This window comes from Micromys minutus (genome assembly GCF_963924665.1).
Source record: "Micromys minutus genome assembly, chromosome: 25".
NCBI lineage: Eukaryota > Metazoa > Chordata > Mammalia > Rodentia > Muridae > Micromys > Micromys minutus.
In genome coordinates this window covers 1,054,527-1,074,731 of record NC_137960.1, presented here as the reverse complement: position 1 = coordinate 1,074,731, position 20,205 = coordinate 1,054,527, and the positions used below count along the sequence as shown (strand labels likewise).

Sequence of the window (20,205 nt, the reverse complement as noted above, 5' to 3'; positions counted from 1 at the left end):
CCATTGGAGGAACCGCCCGTTGGGCCCAACTTCGAAGCCAAACACTGGATGGTGTGAGAACCTGGCCTCACCGCCCCCCCCCCCCCCAGGTAAGTATTACCCATGAGGCCCCGCCCCACTCACTCCAGGTATTTGGACCGAAACTGATATGAAAACCACTTAGACCTGGGAGCTGGAGGCAAGTTGACTCACCATCATCACTGTGGTTGTAGATGCTCATGGCCAAAAGCAGGTTTTCTCGGGCTCTCAGTGCATAACTCTCAGCATATTTAACTCCTCCTCCCAAAACTTATTCCCCATTTGCTTTACCCATGACCCCCGAGTCTCTGTCATCGGACCCTCCGCATCGCTGTCAAAGCTCATGAACTGTGTCATCTACATAGCCAACGATGATGACTCGGGGCTCCAGGACCCCGGGACCGAATGTCCTGGTGACAAAATAGCGCAACAAGTGCGAACCTGGGGGCGACATTCCATGAGACCCCAACCCTTCCCCGGTGACCCGCGAACAGGTGCACAGGCCTGGAAGGGAGCGGGATGCTGGACTTGGGACACTAGATAGCAGGGGTAGGGGTGGGGAGGGGGGTTCTGACTGGGCGAGGGCAGAGAGGCAGCTTCCCTGTGGACTTCACACTCACTGGGTCTCAGTCTGAGTAAGAGCCAGTGTTGAAAGCGGCAGTAGGAGGGGACACAGCACTTCAGTCCCCAGCCTTGGTGTCTGAAAACCCAGGAAGGATTGAGAACTTGTTCCTCTCTGTGGAGTTTATAGCGCTGTGGGTTGTGGGGAGATACCACAGCGACTGTGAATGGTTTTCTCCAGAATTTGGACATACAGTGGGAGTGAAAAGTTGTGTCCAGATAAAAGACCAGACTGCTGACAGAGGTGGTAAGTGAGGAGAAATCCCTAATACATGTCCTTACCCTATCCCAAACACCTTGAAGACAAAACCTCAAATCAGGGACATAGGAAGACTGTCCTGTAGTTGGCGATCTTTCAAACATCAGTTCTCTGAATCTTGTTCAGAAGCGGTGTCATACGAGATTTTTAAAGTATTTTTATTGGATATTCTCTGTATTTAAATTTCAAATGTTATCCCCTTCCCCCCTCTCCCAACCCCACCCCCTGCTTTCATGAAGATGCTCCCACTCCCAACCACACACACCTAAGCGCCTTGGGATTCCCCTACACTGGAAAAACGAGCCTTCACTGGAACAAATTCTTAATGTTTTGGATTCAGGATCTCTTGTTTGTTCTTAGACATCATTGAAGACTTCAAAGGTATTTAATGTATATTTAGTGGTATTTACCATGTTAAAATCTGAGACTGAAGCCAGGCGGTAGTGTGGCATGCTCCTTTTAGTCCTGGCTCTTGAATGTCAGGGGCAGGTAGACCTGTGTTTGAGGATCTCTGGTCTACAGAGTAAGTTCCAGGATAGCCAGGGTATACAGAAAAAAAAAGTTTCAAAAAAAGAAAAACCAAACCCACCCAATTGGAAAATATGCACACACACACACACACACAACAACGACAAACTACCCCTCACCCCCAATCTTAAGTGGTGGGTGGTGGCTGATGCCTGAACACCTAACACTTAGGCAGAGAGTTTAACTGAACTGTGAGGCCAGTGTGAGTTATATGAAACTGATGTTTTTAAACTTATTTTTATTTGTGTGTATATGTGTGAGTTTGTGTGAGTGTATACCAAGAACATGAGGGTGTCTGTGGAGGTCAGACAAGGGGATCAGCTTCCCTGAAAGTAGAGTTGCACTAAAGTGTGAGCTGGGAATCCTGGGTGCTGGGAACCAAACTGGGGTCATCTAAGAGACTGGCAAGCACTCTTACCCCACATCTCTAGCCCCTGGGGGCTCTGTCTTAAAATTTAAAAAAGACATTTTAAAGTATAACTTCCTCTTAATCTGCAAGTGAGTTGTGATAAAGGATGTAATAAGTCCTAACTAGTTTTGTTTCACAGCCTTGATTCCTACTAAGCTGTCAACAACAGACTAGCTCACTATCAAGCACAATCTGGTACATATGGCAAGTAAATTCTAGAAGATTTTTATTTTGGCTTCGTGAATCCCATGAAAGTATCGAAGTAACTCCATGGTTTTGCTGAGCCTCAAGAACGACTATTTTCAGTTGGACTTAGTGACACACACCTTTATTCTCACCCCTCTAAGAGGCTGGAGGGGGTGGGGGGGCATTGCTGAGACATAAAGAATAACATAGACTATATAAGCTCCTATAGCCCTTTCTGGGTAGGAGAAGAATCAAAATGTCAGGGGACAGTCTGTGATTTTCGAGAAGGTCAATGGGCTTGGGGAACACCAATGGCCTCCTGGGTCCAGAAAACAGGCTGGCTTGTCAACTGATCAAAGGTTACTCACTTTGGGGCAATGAGTGGGACTGAGGTAGATGATAGTGGTTATGTGACAAAAGTCTGTCCAGGATGCTGACAGGCTTACCTCTATAGGGAGAGGACCAGAGGTTATTGTTTTCTGTTTCGGTGGTCAGAATATATTGCTGGTTCGTGGACAGCAGATTAGAAAGGCTTTGCTACTAAATTTCTTTACTCAAAACAGTCGCTATGTCAGAAGCCCGTAGTTTGAAATGGCTGTTCCTGTACTCTGTCACTCCCCTACCTGAAGTGCCTTTAGAAGACAGAAAAGAGTAAAACTAAACACATTTCCCTATACCCCATTAAACCAACATCTCATTCCTAATTTAGTCATGAATGGTTTAGCCTTATGTGTATGATGAATATATTTTTTGTGTTTTAAGAAATTCAGTTCAAATCTGTCTGGAGACACATACCTGAAATCCTAGCCCTTAGAAGGTAAGGCTAGCCTACTTGTGTGTACCTGTGCCTGTGTGCGTTTGTGTGTGAGATTGGTGGAGGTATGAATAAATGAATAAATGACTCACAGAGACAAAATGTTTTATGTTTTGGGTTTTTTTTTTTTTTTTTTTTTTTTTTTTTTAACTTAAAAGCCTTCTCTTTAGGAGAACTCTAGGGGGAAGGAAGTAGATTAATTCTGGCCCCTGATATTGGGAATTGGCTACCTCATGGTGCTGCCTGCCTCTAGGGTTTGGGAACTAGCCCTGGCTGCCTATGATCACCTGTAGGGCTGGTGCCCCCATTGTCTGATCTCATTTTTCTGCAGGAACAGTTGGGGCAACAATCAGCTCTGAGAATTTTAAAGTGAGCTCTAGACAGACATTTGTCACCATGCCTACATCTCATTGAACATCTTATGTCCTAAATTACAGCAGGTTTTTGCAGCCATTGATGTTTAGATTTAGAATCTTCATGGCTTCATTCAGTAAGAGCTTTCTGAAATATGAGAGCCTGTAAGGATGCCCTGCTCATTTTGTTACATAACAAGACATTATCAATGTAATGTGCATGGCTGGAGCCTTGGGTAAAGGCTATAGAATCCAAACCATAGTTAAATATTGACAAAATTCTCAGTATACCTGGGGTACCTAACCAGGTTAATTTTCTCACTTTACAGATCAAAGAAAAAAGGCAAGCCAGGGCATAGGGGAATCTAAAAGAAAGACAGATAGGAGATGATTATTGTGAACTAGGCCAATGAGCATGAGGGGGATAAAGAGAATTCATGGCACTTCACTATTTTTCTAACTGGTAGATTTGACGTGTGAGTCCAATTTCCATCTTCCTTAATTGAAAAGATTGGGGTGAGAGGTAAGGAAATGCAATTAGACAGCCCGTTGAAAGGGAGATTTTGAGTGTCTGGTGAGGGGCGGTTTTGGGGTTCTGAAGGGAAAGCATGGTTCCTTTTCTAGACCGTACCCATGGGTCTGTGGTCAGTGATAATCACACCTCATGTCTGAATCCCATGCTGGATTATACTTCCTGTAAGACGCCATTCTCTCGGACAGTTTTTAATTCAATCAAGTTTCTATAAAGAAAAGAATGTAGGAAGCTTGAGGTTAGTCTGAGGGTATGGAAATAAAATACTGTCTTTGAAACATCTGGGACATGGATTCGAGATGGATGGAGACTGTTGGGGGTAAGGAGTTTATTAGAAGAATAACTAATGCCATAGACAGTCAATAGTAAACATCAACATGGTAGGCTTCTGAGAGGAGTTCAGGCACCAGCACCAGAGACAGAATAGCACAGCTGGGGCCTCTGAAGAGAGACTCAGTGTTACAGAAGCACAGGTCCCGTTTTATAGCTCTCTGAGAACTCAGATGGTGGTACAGCACAGGCCAGCATCCAGGCTCTGAATCCCAGGCAAGAGGCAGGAAAGGGCATGGGGTGGGGTAGGATGTGTGGTTGCCAGTACCCACTTTGATATAAACTCGGTCCCTCACTTATAAAATCCTGATACCTAAAAGTCTATTGGCCAGACATTTTTAAACAGAGTCACCATGGTATGTGTGAGAGTGGGCGGGAGGCTGCAGCTGTTGCTAAAGACAATACATGGTCATTGTCTTTCTGCTAAGTCCTCAACATGTCAGACATGGGAAACAAGCTCTCTGGATTCTCTGTTGTCTGTGGCTGTGAATGAAGGTACCTCCAAGATTTGGAGTTGTCCCAGGAATCTCACACCAAGAGATAGACACTGAAACCAGGTACCAGTCAGAGGAGAAACATGTCCCCAGGGAAGATATTCGATATGCTTCAAATAACGTGTCGGGCTACCCTGCGATGTGAGACTGCAGACAATGGTGAGTTAAGGGCGAAGACCACACCTTGGTCACACATAATTATGTCACAGCCTAACTATGCATGTTTCTTGTCTTCTGTTTAAACATTGTTCTTATGTGAGGACTCTGCAGGTAGACTTGGGAGCTGCTAGACCTCTTTGTCCTTCTTATCAATGTGGCCATATTGAATAAATCTTCTCTCCCCCCCCCCCCACTGCTTTGTGGTATTTGGATCTTTTAGATGCCTTGTTAAATAGGCAGCTGACCATGGCTTGTTAGGCAACGGTTTCTGACCACAATTCTGGTAACACCCTAGGCTAGTCTCTCTCTCTCTCTCTCTCTCTCTCTCTCTCTCTCTCTCTCTCCCTCTCTCCCTCTCTCCCTCCCTCTCTCTCTCTCTCTCTCTCTCTCTCTCTCCCTCCCTCCCTCCCCCCCCTCCCTCCCCCTCCCTCTCCTCTCTCTCCTCTCTCTCCTCTCTCTGGCTTTTGAGATAGGGTCTTACCATGTAGCCTTAGCTGGCCTGGCCACTCTAACGCTAACCCTAGTCCTTGCTTTGTAGACCAGGTTAGCCTTGAATTTACAGAGAGCTGCCTCCAAGAACTGGAATTAAAGGCATGTTTTATAGTGGAGCTTGGTGGGGGAAACATGGAGGAGAGGAGAGGGGATCGGGATGTTTTGTATGAGAAAAGAATAAAGAGGAAGTAAAGAACATGCACAGAAAGTCTCAGCTTCCTTTTGTACAGGAGTCTTCTAGACATCTCAACAAGACGCAGGGTCTGAGCTGAGATTCTATATAATAAGCTCGGGCTGAACCTGCTGATGTTTAGGCCACACATCTGCAAGAAGGTAGACCAGGATCACAGCTGGTCACACTAGTCCTTCTTGAAAGGACACTATCTCCTACACCTGCAATACCAGCACTCAGATGAAGGCAGAAAGATTTACAGGAGTAGACATTGTATCGCTCACTTCTTCCATTAATATATAAAATAAATAAAACAAAGTCTGAAAGAAGCAACCCAAGGCAAGAAGGTTTGTTTTGGTTTTTTACTTGAGAAGGTACAACCCACCCTGGCAGGAAAGGTATGGTGGAGTTCATGGAGCTGGAGCGTGTGATTGGACTCACATCTCTATGCATCAGGAGCACAGCGTGGAGATGCTGGCTCTCATCTGGCTTCTTCCTCTTCCTCCCTTGTCTTCAGTCTGGGGTCCCAAATCACACTCAAGCAGCTCAGTTAATCTCTGGAAGCATCATATACATTTCCAGAATTGCAAGTCCTGGGAGATTCTAGTCAAGCTGACAGTGAAGACAAGCCATCGCAGCTACAGCTTGAATTCCAGCCCAGCCCGGGGTGCAGTGTGAGAACCTGACAAGGGAAAAAGTAATGCATGGCTTCCCTGCTTTACAGTCCCAGCTGGAGTCTGGGAAGAGGTATGAGGGTTCTGTAGCAAGGTTTGCGGCCACTGATGTCAGCTGTCAGAGCAGTGCCCACAACAAGGAACAGTCCCAAGTGGGAATACAGTATTTGTATTTACCTGGAGAACCTAAGGACACAAAGACCTGCCATCAGCCTTGAGTTATTTTCTCTCCCACTGACTATCACCTCAGGTACAAGCTGCAGTAAGCAATTTACACGACAAAAGTCTCCTGCTGGTTGCTATTTGAAAATTCCCCAGACTAATTTCTGACTTATAGACACAAACAATGGAATCTAAATCCTCATCATTGAAACATAACAAAAATTTTTTATGGGACATTTGAGGCTTACAATTTTTTTTTTTTTAATTTTAGAAAAATCCGAAACCCCAAGCTTGAGTCTTCATATCTAGGGACAGAACACAAAAGCCAAACAACACCAGGTCCTATGCAAGATACAGGGCTCTTGCCACAGTGGAGTCAAGGACTCAGGTTGTGCCCAGCTGCAAAGATGTTTTACTGAATGGTAAGAGGGACTAGGTCTCTGTTTCCTTTCTAGACTTTCAGTACTGGCTGTGACTTGAGGTCAAGGAGTGGAAATAAAATGATAAAAATGACAAAGTTAACTTCCTTTTCCATCTCTGGGAGGATAAAGGCAGAGAAAAAGATTCAGAGCAATTTGGTTCCAGAGGAAACTCCTTGACCTCGGGCAATATTTCATGAGTATAGTGCAGACAGACCTGGAACAGGGTCAGGAAACATGATGAAAGGATTTGTATAGGAAAAAAAATATAGAGTATCCTTCCAGAGGCCTGTTTCCTCCTCCTGGAGACTAAGCTTCAGATTTGTGTCCACATCACCAGAATCCTCAGCTTGAAACCCCAGCCCTCTGTTTCTAGGTGTTCCTTACACAGTTAGTTCAAAAAATTGTCCCCAACAGGCGAAAACACATGAATGGATACACTTTATAGTAACAAAACAGAAGATGGGCACATCTGTATCCAGGGCTTGCAATTTCTCAGTAAGACCCAAATGTCAAACACCACCCTTACCTGCACTCTTCCTCCTCATCACAATGGCAGCCACAGCTCCAGTGACCAAAACTCCAAGGAGAATCAGACCACCAATGATCCCCATGATGGGAGTGGTGGGGGAGGGAGGAGGCTCTTTGAGAGAGAGAGAGTAGAGAGAAGATAGAAGTGAGGGACATGCTCAAGGTCTACAGAAGACTCCTGCTTTCCCCAAGGACAGAATCTGTGCCCCACACACATTCTTTTACCCCATCTCAGGATGAGAGGCTCAGGCAGCCCCTCATGTAGTACATGGCATGTGTATCTCTGCTCTTCTCCAGAAGGCACCACCACAGATGCCCACTTCTGGAAGGTTCCATCCCCCGCAGGCCTGGTCTCCACAAGGTTCATGTCCTGGGTCAGGTCCTCCCCATTCAACTGCCAGGTCAGGGTGATGTCAGCAGGGTAGAAGCCCAGGGCCCAGCACCTCAGGGTGGCATCACCTTCAAGTCTAGAGTGATGGGTCACATTTGTTTTGGGGGGTTCTGAAGAGAAGATCAGAGGAAAATAAGCTTCCAGTTTTTTTTTCCTGTGGGCCATTTGAGCATTGGTCATGTGATCATCCCCATAGTTGGGTTGAAAATTTAGAGAACAGCTCTTAAACAGCAGGGACTTAGAATGTAGACATATCTGTTCCTTGGAACTGTTCCTGATCAGTGAACATTGGCAGAAACAGGGCTGAGATCTAAACAGAACTGGACTCACTCTTCAGAGTTGGTGCCCCTCATCCCCTAGAAGATGGAGTCACTCTTGTGCTTTGAATGTAAAATGTCCCCTGTGGCTCCGGTGTTCAATGCTTTGCATCTGGTGATGCTGATGGTTCTAGTGGGATATTTAGAATGTAGTAGCCAAAGGGAGTTTGCTACTGGGAAGTCGTGTGTGTGTGTGTGTGTGTGTGTGTGTGTGTGTGTGTGTGTGTGTGCAGCCCATATTCAAAGGTCAGAAGACAGCTTGTCCTCTCCTTCTACCATGTGTGCTCAGGGGTCCAGACTCAGGTGGACCCAACGGTTCTTTTGTTTGGCTGTAGACTGTGCTGTGTTTGTTTCACAGAGGCATGAACAGTGACGTCACTGGATTTCTTGACTTTTACATCACTCAGATCCCATCTGCATCCATGCCAGAGCCTTGAGAACCCCTGTAGGGTATGTTTAATTTTTTTTAAAAAAATCTTTTGTTTTAAGAAATCCAGAGGCAGAAGACTCCTGATTACCAAGGGTTCCCGTACAGAATCATTAAAAGGCCCCATAGGCTGACTCACAGGGTTTGCTCTGAATTAATGCTTGGCCTGAGGGGTATTCTATTGCTTTTACTTCACTTTCTTTTTCTTTGCTGTTTCATTCTTACCACAGTTTCTAAGGTTTTGGATTCCTGGGAGCACAGATATAATTTCTACTCCTTCCTTTATGCCCCTCTCGCCGCTGCCACCACCACCCCAGCCATAAGAAATGGTGAGCCAGCACCTCAGTTTTGACTTTCCATTTACCCCACCAATGTGAAGTAGCATTTGCACATCTTTAACCATTGTAACTCCTCCCTTAGGTGGGCAAGGTCTTTCTGGGAAGATGGCTCAGCCCCAGTTGCAAGGTTCAACTGCCCACAGTAGAGGCCACATACCTGCTGTCACTGTCCACCTAGAATCCTGCCCCACAGTGTTATTTCAGAAATTACTGTTGGCACTGTGATAGATCACGTGCCTTGTCGAGGAAGATAACCACCCTGGTATTCCTGGCATAGGCGTCCATATACCTTTGGATGGAGCAGTTCCAGATTCGAGTCTTGTCATCCACGCCAAAGGCAGTGCAACTTTCAGCTGCCATCCCAGAGCATGCAGAGAAGGCACTGTCACATCGGTAATTTCCCCCATGAATGGTTTGGCTTCTATTCCATGTCTTTTATCCCATAGTGGGAACCACGAAACTGATCCTCCCAAGCCCATTTTGGTCCCGCTGTGTTCCCACTCAGGTATAGAGTAGTTTAGTCTATCTAGTCACCTGAGAATGAAGGACTCCATCCGAGTCCATCAACACATTTATTGAAGATTACTAACAGACACGAGCCAGGAGTCACTGAAATCTCATAAACAACTACAACACTGAAAAAGCCCACTCCAGCATGAATGACAGCTCATAGAAGCTACCTCATGGGAATGTGCCACCAGTGGACTCCATCTATTCACACACACACACACACACACACACACACACACACCATCCTGGCTGTCCTGAAGTTTACTATATAGACAAAGCTAGCCTCCAAATCTCTCATTTGCCTGCCTCTGCCTCTCTAACGACAGGATTAAAGGCACCAACCACCACACACACACCATCAATTAACCTTCTAATTCCTGTATTCACTAGCATCTCTGTAGACCAGGTTTAGCTGGTAGGATTTCTTGTAATTGGGGAACATAGGAAGGTGTGAGTGGCAAGAATCCGAAGTGAGGGTAATCACAGCTATTCTGATTTTGAAACATTAACAGCCTCATTACAAGCCTGGGGGGGGGCAGTATTTCACAATAGGTGGCTTAGGAATTGGTCCTGTTCTCTTTTCTTCCCATAAACTCTGCTCAAAGGGCCAATAGAAGCTACCCCTCATACCTGCACGCTGCAGCGTCTCCTTCCCTTCATCCAGGTATTTGAGAAGCCACTTCACGCACCTGCCCTCCAAGAAAGACCTCCAAGATGTAGCAAAACCGGATGCCTCCCACTTGCGCCTGGTGATCTGAGCCTCCTCTGTATCCACCGCGACCCAGGAGTGCAGGTCCTCTGTCAGAGAGATGTAATCTTGGCCTTCGTAAGCGACGTGCTTATACCCACGGAGGAAGCGATGGTCTGGCCCTATGTCACAGCCGAATAGCCACTGGACAGTGTGAGACCCTGTTGAAGCCAAAGAGGTCAGCATTGTATCCTAAGTTAGTCCCACTCATTCATTGCACATAGCCTATTTCAAACTGAAATGAAACCACAGTAAATTTTTGCAGGCTTCTCCAGGATGGCAGGAACTCGAAGATTTCACCAACCCTGGATATATAATCCACGGGAATGTGCGGAGATTGTAGACTAGCCTTCCGAGTATAAGGTTACTTACCATTTTCTCTCTGGCTATGGTAGCCGAACAGGGTCCAGAATTCGACTCGGTCAAGTATTAAGATCCCCCTGCCGAGGCGCGTCAGCTCCTCCAAATGCTCAGGATCCTGCGCTATAAATGGCACCCGAGGCTCCACCCGCTGATGCGCCCAGTTACTGTCGAAGCTCAGGATCTGTGTGTCGTCCACGCAGCCCACGACGGTGAACCGAGGTTTGCGGTAGCCAGAATCATACAAGGTGGTGGTGAAATACCGCAGGGAGTGTGAGCCTAGGGGTGGTGCGGAGTCAACCCAGGTGGGCCTGGAGACAGCTGGGAGGAGAGCTAGGACGCGGGACTCCAGACATGGATTGCAGAGGGAAGCTTGGCAGGCGCTGCCCTATTCTAGGAGGGGAGGGAGTGTTGGGTGATGGTCAAGAGGTAGCTTTACCAGTGCTGTAGCTGGCCAGCACCCTCCATCCCACACTCACCCGCACCAGTCTGAGTTAGAGCCAGGGCGGTCACCAGCAACAGAAAGAGGATACGCAGCACTAGGGACCCCATCCTCCGTGTTTGGAGAACTTGAAGAGGTTGGGTCTTTGTTCCTCTCTATGGAGTTTTATAGCGTTGTGGTTGTGTGTGGGCAGATCACCATGACTCTTAGTGGTTCTACAAAATCCTCACATACAACAGAAGTGAACAAGTGGGTGTCCAAACATTACTGGGGAAAAGGGGTTCCCATTTGTGCGTCCTTGGAATGTTTTTGATTAAAAAGAAAAAGGAAAGACAAGCCAGTAACAAAACCAGACTCAGAAGAACACTCCAGGTCTATTTCATTAGTTGGAGGGCAGGGAGTGGGGGTGGGGGGACTACAACACCAGCAAGCCATAATCTTAGCAGGGGCTGTCTCGAGTGAAAGAGAGAGAAGGGTAATTCTTTCTGAGTTAGGGTCAGCAGTGGAAGAATGTAAACAGCTGTAGAAACAAGAGGAAAAGGTTAACCCTTTGAGTTATAAGTCAGAAAAGAAACAGACTCAGCAGTGAATATTTACATGTACCACAGGAAAAAAGTGCCCACAGAAGCCACCAGATCCCCTGGGAGTGGTATTACAGATGGTTGTGAGCCACCATGTGGATGCTTGACATTGATCCCCAGGCCTTTGGAAAGAGCAGCCAGGTTCCTAACTGCTGAACCATCTCTCCAGCTCCCTGGGCCATTTCTAGGAGCCTACTTTTAGGTCTTAAGAAAACCAATAAGATTATAGGTTACCACAAATGGGAAACAAAGAAGCAAAAAGCATATTAAAAGCTCTGTTTTACAGTTTGATTTGTTTATGACTAATAGTTTGTCTGAGTCTATGAAATGTTCATTAAAGCGGTTTTTCTGAAGAAACCTTTGATCAGAATCCACACAACATATTTGATCCCCCTTCACATACACATAAAAATTTCAAAATTAAATGTAATATTTTGTAAAATACTTAAAATGTGGTACCCTGTAGCCCATGACTAAAGAACCAGCATGTGGGAGGTTAGGCTGAGGAAGAAGGTTTGCCATAAGTTTGAGGGTAGCATGGGTTACATAAGACCTTTATTCACCCAAAGAAACATAGATGAGGCTGGGCAATAGTAGCACATGCGAGCCTGACCTACTGAGTGAGTTCCAGGACAGCCAGGGATACACAGAGAAACCATGTTTCAAAAAAACAAAACCAAACAACACAAACAGAAAGAAAGAAAGACAGAGCAAGCTTGTATTTTTCCACAATGTCACAACTGAATTACAATAAATTCAGTAAGTGAATTCAGTTTCTGTGGTGGGAATTTGGCAGGTAATGCTTTCCTTGGTAATCCAATTGAAGCAAACCCATATCCTTTTATTCCAATGTTAATTACTAATAACAATTCAAATATGACATATCACACAGTAAATACGTGTATAGATGAGGGTCACAGGATAGATTCAAAGATGAAGGAGGTTACAGTAACATTTTATGATGCTTCAGAAGTGGGCTTACAGAAATGTAAATGTGGGGGGCTAGAGAGATGGCCCAGGTTAAGAGCATCTTTGTTTGATTCTCAACACTCACACTGTGGGTCACAAGCACCTGTAACTCCAGTTCCAGGGGATCTGATGCCCTCTTCTGGCCTCCACAGGCATCAGGGACACACCTGGTGCACAAACATATATGAAAGCAAAATATTCATACATGAAAATTAAAAAACATTAAATAAATATTATTTATATAATTAAGTAAATATTATTGATATGGTAGGTGTCTTGGTTAGGGTTTTACTGCTGTAAACGGACACCCTGACCAAGGCAACTCTTATAAAGACAACATTTAATTGGGGCTGGCTTACAGGTTTAGAGGTTCAGTCCATTATCATCAAGGCAGAAACATGGCAGCATCCAGGCAGGCATGGTGCAGGAAAAGCTGAGAGTTTTTCATCTTCATCTAAAGGCTGCTAGTAGAATACTAACTTCCAGGCAGCTAGGATGAGGGTCTTATAGCCCACACACACAGTGACACACCTAGTCCATTAGGGTTGCACCTTCTAATAGTGCCACTCCCTGGGCCAGGCATATACAAACCATCCCATTCCACTCTCTAACCCCATAGGATTATCCAAATATATGAGTCTGTGGGACAAACCTAAACATAGCATAATGCAAAAATACATTTAGTCCCATTCAAAAGTCCCCATAGTCTATAGCAGCCTCAACAATGTTAAAAGTACAAAGTTCAGAGTCTCTTCTGAGAGTTGTCCAATCACTTAAACTGTAATCCCTGAATCAAAACAGGAAACCAGCTGGGCAAACTCCATGTCTGATGTCAAAGCAGTCTTCAGATCTCCAACTCTTTTTTTTTTTAATCTTTGTTGACTATAACAAACTTCTTTCTCCTTCCCTGGTTCTACTCCCTGCTAGCAGCTTTCCTCAGCAGATAGACGGTGGTTCTGAACATCTTGGGGTCTCCAAGGCAACTTCAATGTTACAGTTTCCACACATGATCATCTGGGCTCCTCCAAAGGGTTGGAGTCACTTCTCCAGCTTTGCCTCTGAAGTTCTCTAAGCTCAGGTTGATCCACTGCCAAATCTGTTCTTGGTGATGATCCCATGGTCCTGGCATCTCCAATACACTGAGGTCTTTTGCTGCAACTAGGCTGCACCAATAGCCTCTCACAGTTTCTCTTCATGATGCCAATCTTTAACTCCTTTACATGACCCCTTCAGTCCTGGGCCATCAACTGCAACTGAGGCTGCACCTTCACCAATGGCCTTCCATGGCCTCTCATAGTGCCAAGCCTCAGCTGCTCTTCATGACCCCTTCATGCCTTCAAAACCAGTGCCACCTGGGTGATTATTACACATTACCAAGTACAGCTGCAGCATGAGGTACAACCTTGGCTATCTGTGGAACACAACTTCTTTGTGCTTTCAGAAAACACTTGTCAGAAGATTTCACCTCAGTGATGCTGGTCTCTTAATCACCACTAATTTCTTAGCTCCATCTGACCAGCATCAATTGGTCCAGTAGTCTCTTTTATTCTTGACTCTAAAGCCAAAGCTGCCATGTTCTGCTGCTTGCTGAGGCTGGAACATGGCACCCCTGGTGCTATTACCAGCTTTCTGTTTTCCAACTCCCTCACTGCCTAAGATTGGCTCTCCTGGAACTTGCTTTGTAGATTGACCTTGAACTCAGAGATCCGAATAGCTCTGTCTCTTGGGACTAAAAATTATGTACCACCACGCCTGGATTTAAACTTTTCTTCACCTAGAACTTGTCTCAGTCTGGCCTAGAAGTCAAAAATCTGTTTGATTGCTTGGGCTTAAAGGTGTGCACCACCATGTCTGGATCTAAATTTAGCTGTGTAGAATCTTTCCCCAAAGTCCTACTTCCTTAATTTGTCATCTCCTTGAACACGTGATTCAGCTCCATTTCACTTCCTGGTACCCTATTAATACTTGAACTATGTATTTTATATTTTTCTTTTCTAAGCTTGCTACACTTGTTTAAAACCCTCTTCATGAGATTTAACCAAAGAACATGGGCATTACTGAGATTTCTTTGTCAATGCAATTAATCTGAATCTCTACATTTTAGCCTTGGGCAGACTCTTTGGACAAAGGCAAAAAAGTAGCCATATTCTTCACCAAAATACCACAAAAAACAGTCTCTAGGCCACAGTCTGATATTCTTCTCCACTGAAACCTCTTGGGCCAAGTCTGCACAGTTCAAATCATAGTCAGCAGCAAAGTCTTCCATATTCCTACTAGGATAGCCCATTAAGCCCAACTTAAAGCATTCCATTACTTTTCAAAATCCAAAAATGTACATTCCTCAAACAAAATTGTGATCAGGCCTATCACAGCAATACTCCAGTCCCTGGTACCAACTTCTGTCTTAGTTAGGGTTTTACTGCTATGACTAGACACCATGACCAAAGCAACTCTTAAAAGAGCAACATTTAATTGGGGCTGGCTTATAGGTTCAGAGGTTCAGTCCATATCATCAAGGCAGGAACATGGCAGTATCCAGGCAGGCAAAGTGCAGGAGGAGCTGAGAGTTCATCTTCATCTGAAGGCTGCCAGCAGAATACTGACTTCAAGGCAGCTAGGATGTGGGTCTTAAAGTTCACATCCACAGTGACACACCTACTCCAACTTTAGGGCCACGCCTTCTAATAGTGCTACTTCCTGGGCTGAGCATATACAAACTCAAACAGTGTACAGGAGGAAGCTGCTGCTATAGAGCGAGACACTGAGCAGAAGACTCAGAATAAGTCCAGCTGCAGAGGCAAAAAAGATGGGATGAGATCTAGGGAAAGGAATGGACAGATGTTCAGACAGATTCAAAGAGGATGGGCAAATTGTTGTGAAATAGGCCGCATCTAAATAGCTGAGCTAAAGCACCAGGGACAGTCTGGAGTTCTCTGTCAGTCACCACATGAGGGTCAAATGACAGACTGGTGTAGGACCAATGAATGGCATTACAGTGCTGGGTTCCACATCTTTCTGGGGCTCTGATGAAGGCGATGTACCCTTTCATTAGTTGGGTGTGTCCCATAGTTCTTGAGTCTGATTTCCCTGATAGAATTCCAACACACACAGGCACCTACTAAATTTATAGCAGATAGTAGTCCCCAACACTTACAAAACCAGCACCCAGGCAGAGGCAGGATGACTTATGGGAGTGCACAGACAATCTAAACTAGTGCATCACTCAATTTTCTCATTAAAACAAAAGCTAGACAAGTGAAACACCTAAAAGAATCAAGAAGGCAAGAAGAATTTATTGGGTTTTGATTTAAGAAGGTCTCCCATCCTGGCAGGAAAGGTACAGTGAAGTTCATGGCAGTTGGAGCGTGTGACCGGACTCATATCTCCATGCATCAGGAGCAGAGTGTGGGGATGTTGGCTCTCATCTAGCTTCCTCTTTTCCCTCCCATGTCTTCACTCTGGGCCCCCAAATCATTCAGTGTAGCTCTCCCTTCTCAGGTTAATCTCTGGAAACAACTTCACAGACATTCCCTGGGAGATTCTAAATCCAGTCCAGCTGACAATGAAGATCAGTCATCATCACAGCTACATAGTGAGTTCCAGCCCAGCCTGGGCTGCAGTGTGAGACCCTGCCAAAATAAAGATGGGGGAAGGGTAGAGGATGTCTGAGTAGTTAACAACATGTGTTGATCTTGCCAAAGACCAAGGTTCAGTTCCTCGCATGGACACGGTGGCTCACAACTGCCTGTAACTTCAGCTCCAGATAATCTAATATGTTTTTCTGGCCTCCTCGAGATGGTACACACATTGCAGGCAACTCGAGCAGGCAAACATACATACACAAATTTAAATTAGCAAAATCTTCTAAAAATAACTGGCTGGAGAGATGGCTTAGCTGTTGAAGACACTGGCTGCTATTGTAGATGACCTGGGCTCAGTTCCCAGCACCTACACGGTGGCTCACAATTATCTCTAGCTCCAATTCTAGGGGACCCAACAAGTTTTCTGACTTCTGAAGGCTCTATCATGCAGGCAGTACACACGCATACACTCATACATGCACATAAATAATTATTTTAAAAATGTAAAACCTTTCTCAAAACAGGGAGGAGGTAACATTGGGGCTTCCTGCTCAACCATCTAAGACAGGTTTGGGAAGAAGCCCGAGTCATTTAGAACAAGATTTGTGGTCACTGATACCAATTATCAGAGTATCACCCACAGTGAAGAACAACCTCAAATGGAAATGTATTATTCTTCTTTGAGAAAGCAATAAAGGACTCCTGTCAGCAGCATTGAGTTGTCATGTTGGCAGATACATAGTTTTTTGTTTGGTTGGTTTTTTGTTTTTTTTTCTCCTATGGGGTTTAGTTTCAGGCAGAAGACTTAGGGGGTAATTTATGTAATGGAAGCCTCGGACTATTTGCTATCTGAAATGCCCCTAGATTGATTTCTAATTTCTAGGTAAAGATACAAAAATTCAAATGTTTGTCATTTATTAAACATAAAGAAATTTCATATGTAATATGGAGGGCTGAAGGTAATTTTATTATTTCATTATGGAACCAGGATTGAGTATTCATAGCTGGGAGGAGAACACACAAGCCTATCAACTCCAGGTGCCACACAGGATACCCTTCCTGCCACCAGTCACTGTGGCTGGGGCAGTTTTGCTGTAGCTCCTGGAAACTGGATGTAGCAATGTACCTTTGCTGAACACATTCCCTACAGTTTCAGCTTTCCCTTATCACTGTGTGCTGAAGCAAAGTCCAGCATGTGATCATTTGACAAGGACTCATGCTGGGCTCAGCTGCAGTAATGCTTTTGGGAAGGTGATGGAGGGACGTGGTGTCTGCTTCCTTTCTAGACTCTCAGAGAAGTATCCCCCTGAAGTATAGAGTTCACGAGGTGAGACAAGTGGCCAAGATTGGAAATAAAATGGGGAAAGTCAACTCTTAGAATAGACTGAGTAGCCACATCCCTTTCCACCCACGGGAAGAAAAAGATGAGGAGAGAGGCAGGATGGGAGATCCTAGCAGAATTCCAGGTTTGGCACTTCAGGGGTGTTTTTAGAATTATCATCTGCAGAACCTATGCTCTAGAAAAGCCCAAGTTCCAGCTTGGAGACCTGTCCCATCTGGCATGGTATGTCCAGTCACGTCAATGTGAGATATTCGTCACTTCTTTCCAAATGTGCTTTAGAAGGAGTTAGAACACAACATCCTAGATTGAATAAGCACACATGTGCATATCTTATACTAACTGTAAGACAAAAGCCCTCAGATATAACCAATTCCCTACCTCTCCGGTTCCTCATCGCTATGGCAACCACAGCTCCAGTGAACATAACTCCAAGGAAAACCAGACCAGCAGTGATTCCCATGATGGGGATGGTATGTTCAGAAGGGTCTGGGAAGGGAAAGGAAAGAAAGAGAAGGTGTGAGCCCTCAGCTCTTACCCATGACCTTCTCAGGGTCTCCAGAAAAGGGCTTCCACTTCTCCTAATGATCATCTCTGTGTCTACACCACGCCTTACCCCATTTCAGAACGAGGGGCTGGGTTAGTGCCTCATGCAGCACATGGCAAGTGTATCTCTGCTCCTCTCCAGAAGGCACCACCAGAGCTGCCCACTTCTGGAAGGTTCCATCCCCTGCAGGCCTGGTCTCCACAAGCTCCATGTCCTGGCTCAGGTCCTCCCCATTCAACTGCCAGGTCAGGGTGATGTCAGCAGGGTAGAAGCCCAGGGCCCAGCACCTCAGGGTAATATAACCTTCAGGTCTGGGGTGATGGGTCACATGTGCTTTTGGGGGATCTGAGGAAAAGAGTTGGACAATTCAGGAATCTTGGATTCTTCCCTGAACTGCGGTAATGTTTCTGGACCATCCTGGAAATGGGATGAGTGGTTGAGGGAATAATCTACTCCTTGAAAAGCTCTAGAAATAGGATGACTCAGGCAAGATGGACTTCAGGACTCCCAAGGGGATAAGGAGAAAAGTCCTGACTGGGTTAGGGCTGAGAGACTTGGCATCACTGAAGTCAAGACTCCAAAGAGGATGAGTGTGGGCAGAGAACATGGCCTGAGCTAGGCCATGGCTCACAAAGGACTGCAGAAGAGAAACAGTATTCTAGCCTAGCTCATTTTTCTCCCTTCTAAGGAGACTGTGAGCCCCAAACCCGAGAATAGATGGAGATTCCTCGCAGCCCCGCAGCCCCGTGTACCTGCTACTAGCAGCGTCTCCTTCCCTATCTCCAGGTACATGCGGAGCGACTCCACACACTCGCCCTTCAGGTAGGCTCGCCTTTGCTCTGAGACACCGGCCTCCTCCCACTTGCGCAGTGTGATCTGCGCTGCTGCGTCGCCTGCCGTCCATGAGCTCAGATCCTGGTTTAGGGCGAGGTAATCGCGGCCATCGTATGCGTGCTGCTCGTGCCCACGGAGGAAGAGTCCATCTGGCCCCACATCGCAGCCAGACACACACTGAAAGACGTGAGAGCCTGGCCCCGCCCCGGTCGTATTTGGACCAAAAGCAGTGCATGAAACCCGTCCAGGGTCTCTGCGAGTTCTGCAACTGAGGACCCGGGAACTTGGGGTCGTCCTTAAAGGATGTGAAGGGGGTCACTCACCATCCTCGCTGTGGTTATAGACTCTCATGGCCTCCCGCAAGTTCACTAGGGAATTCTTCGCAATGTCCTTGACAGTCCTGGTCTGCCGTTCCCAATACTCAGGCCCCATCTGCTTCACCCACAGCGCACGCGGCTCCATCCTCTGACTTTTCCCTTGATTGTTGTAGCACAGGAACTGTGTGTCGTCCACAAAGCCAACAAAGACGAAGGCATGCTCCCTCAAACCAGGCTGGGACACGGCGGTGGCAAAAAACTGCAAGGAATGGATGCCTGGCGGCGGAAGGTGGTGAGGCACAAACCCTTCTTCTAGAACTTGTGGAGGTACTGGGGTCAGGAGGGGAGAAGGGCTCAGGATGATGATTGGAGAAAGGAGAGAAAGGGTCTTGGCAAGGTGATTAGTCGGAGGCGAGATTTCCCCGAATGTTGCTCTCCCCCCGCCCCCCTCCCTGTCCCCCATGCCCTCACTTTCCTTCGCAGAGGTAGCTTCCCTCTGGACCCTCACTCACCTGCGCTGACCTGGGTCAAGGCCCAAGCTCGACTGAGCAGCAATGATAGGAGGGTAGCAGAGAGCACTGGACTTCCCATCCTTTGTGTTTTACGGTCTAGAACTGAGCTTGTTCCTCTGTGGATTTTATAGCACTGCGGTGTGTGGGGAAAGACCACGATGGCTGAATAGCTTTCTGCAGAATTCAGACGCGCAGAGAGTTCAGGCAGAAGGACCACACAGCTGATAGGGATGGTAAGTTGGAGAAAGGAACTCAGAGTTAACGAGAAATCCCTAACCCTTGTCTTCTTGTCACCCCCGAAGAGCAGACCTGAGAGTCACACCAGAGACCAGGCATTTACCACCCTCTTCTTCCCGCACCTGGTTGCAGGAGCTGTGTTTCAACATTTTGTTTTCAGGATCTCTGCACACTTTAACAAATGTGAGCACTTCAGAGATATGGCACGTTACATCCACCCGCATTTATCATATTAAAAATAAAATCAAAAGATAGGAACTGGAGATGTGGCCCAGTGGTTAAGAACACCGACTGCTCTTCCAGAGGTTCCGAGTTCAATTCCCAGCAACCACATAGTGGCTCAAATGAGATCTGGTGCCCCTTCTGGCCTATAGGCATATATGGAGGCAGAATACTGTATACATAATAAAAGTCAGTAGACCACAATCTCCACGTGGCACTGTTACACTTCACATCCAGTTGTACATCAACACCCAGCTCCCCAGAACACTGTTTCTTTGTGGCGATGCCAGGAAAGAAAATAATTGGCTTTCCAGCAAGTTCCTCCTGCTTCCAGGAAGAGCATTAGGGCAGACATGGAACCTAGGAAAGACTAGGGCTAG

General features: G+C 46.1%; 1 protein-coding gene across 1 annotated transcript; it reads right to left on the bottom strand.

The window, feature by feature from the left end:
• Positions 1-352: 352 nt before the first annotated feature.
• LOC308436720 (uncharacterized protein) lies at positions 353-19,445 on the bottom strand (the record flags this gene model as incomplete). The annotated part of the gene is made up of 10 exons (XM_080937708.1): positions 353-522; positions 7,152-7,263; positions 7,371-7,654; positions 9,767-10,045; positions 10,257-10,523; positions 17,538-17,645; positions 17,773-18,048; positions 18,456-18,731; positions 18,861-19,130; positions 19,367-19,445. The coding sequence occupies 10 exons, from the start codon at positions 19,443-19,445 to the stop codon at positions 353-355; spliced, it is 2,121 nt and encodes a 706-aa protein (XP_080793834.1).
• Positions 19,446-20,205: the final 760 nt, after the last annotated feature.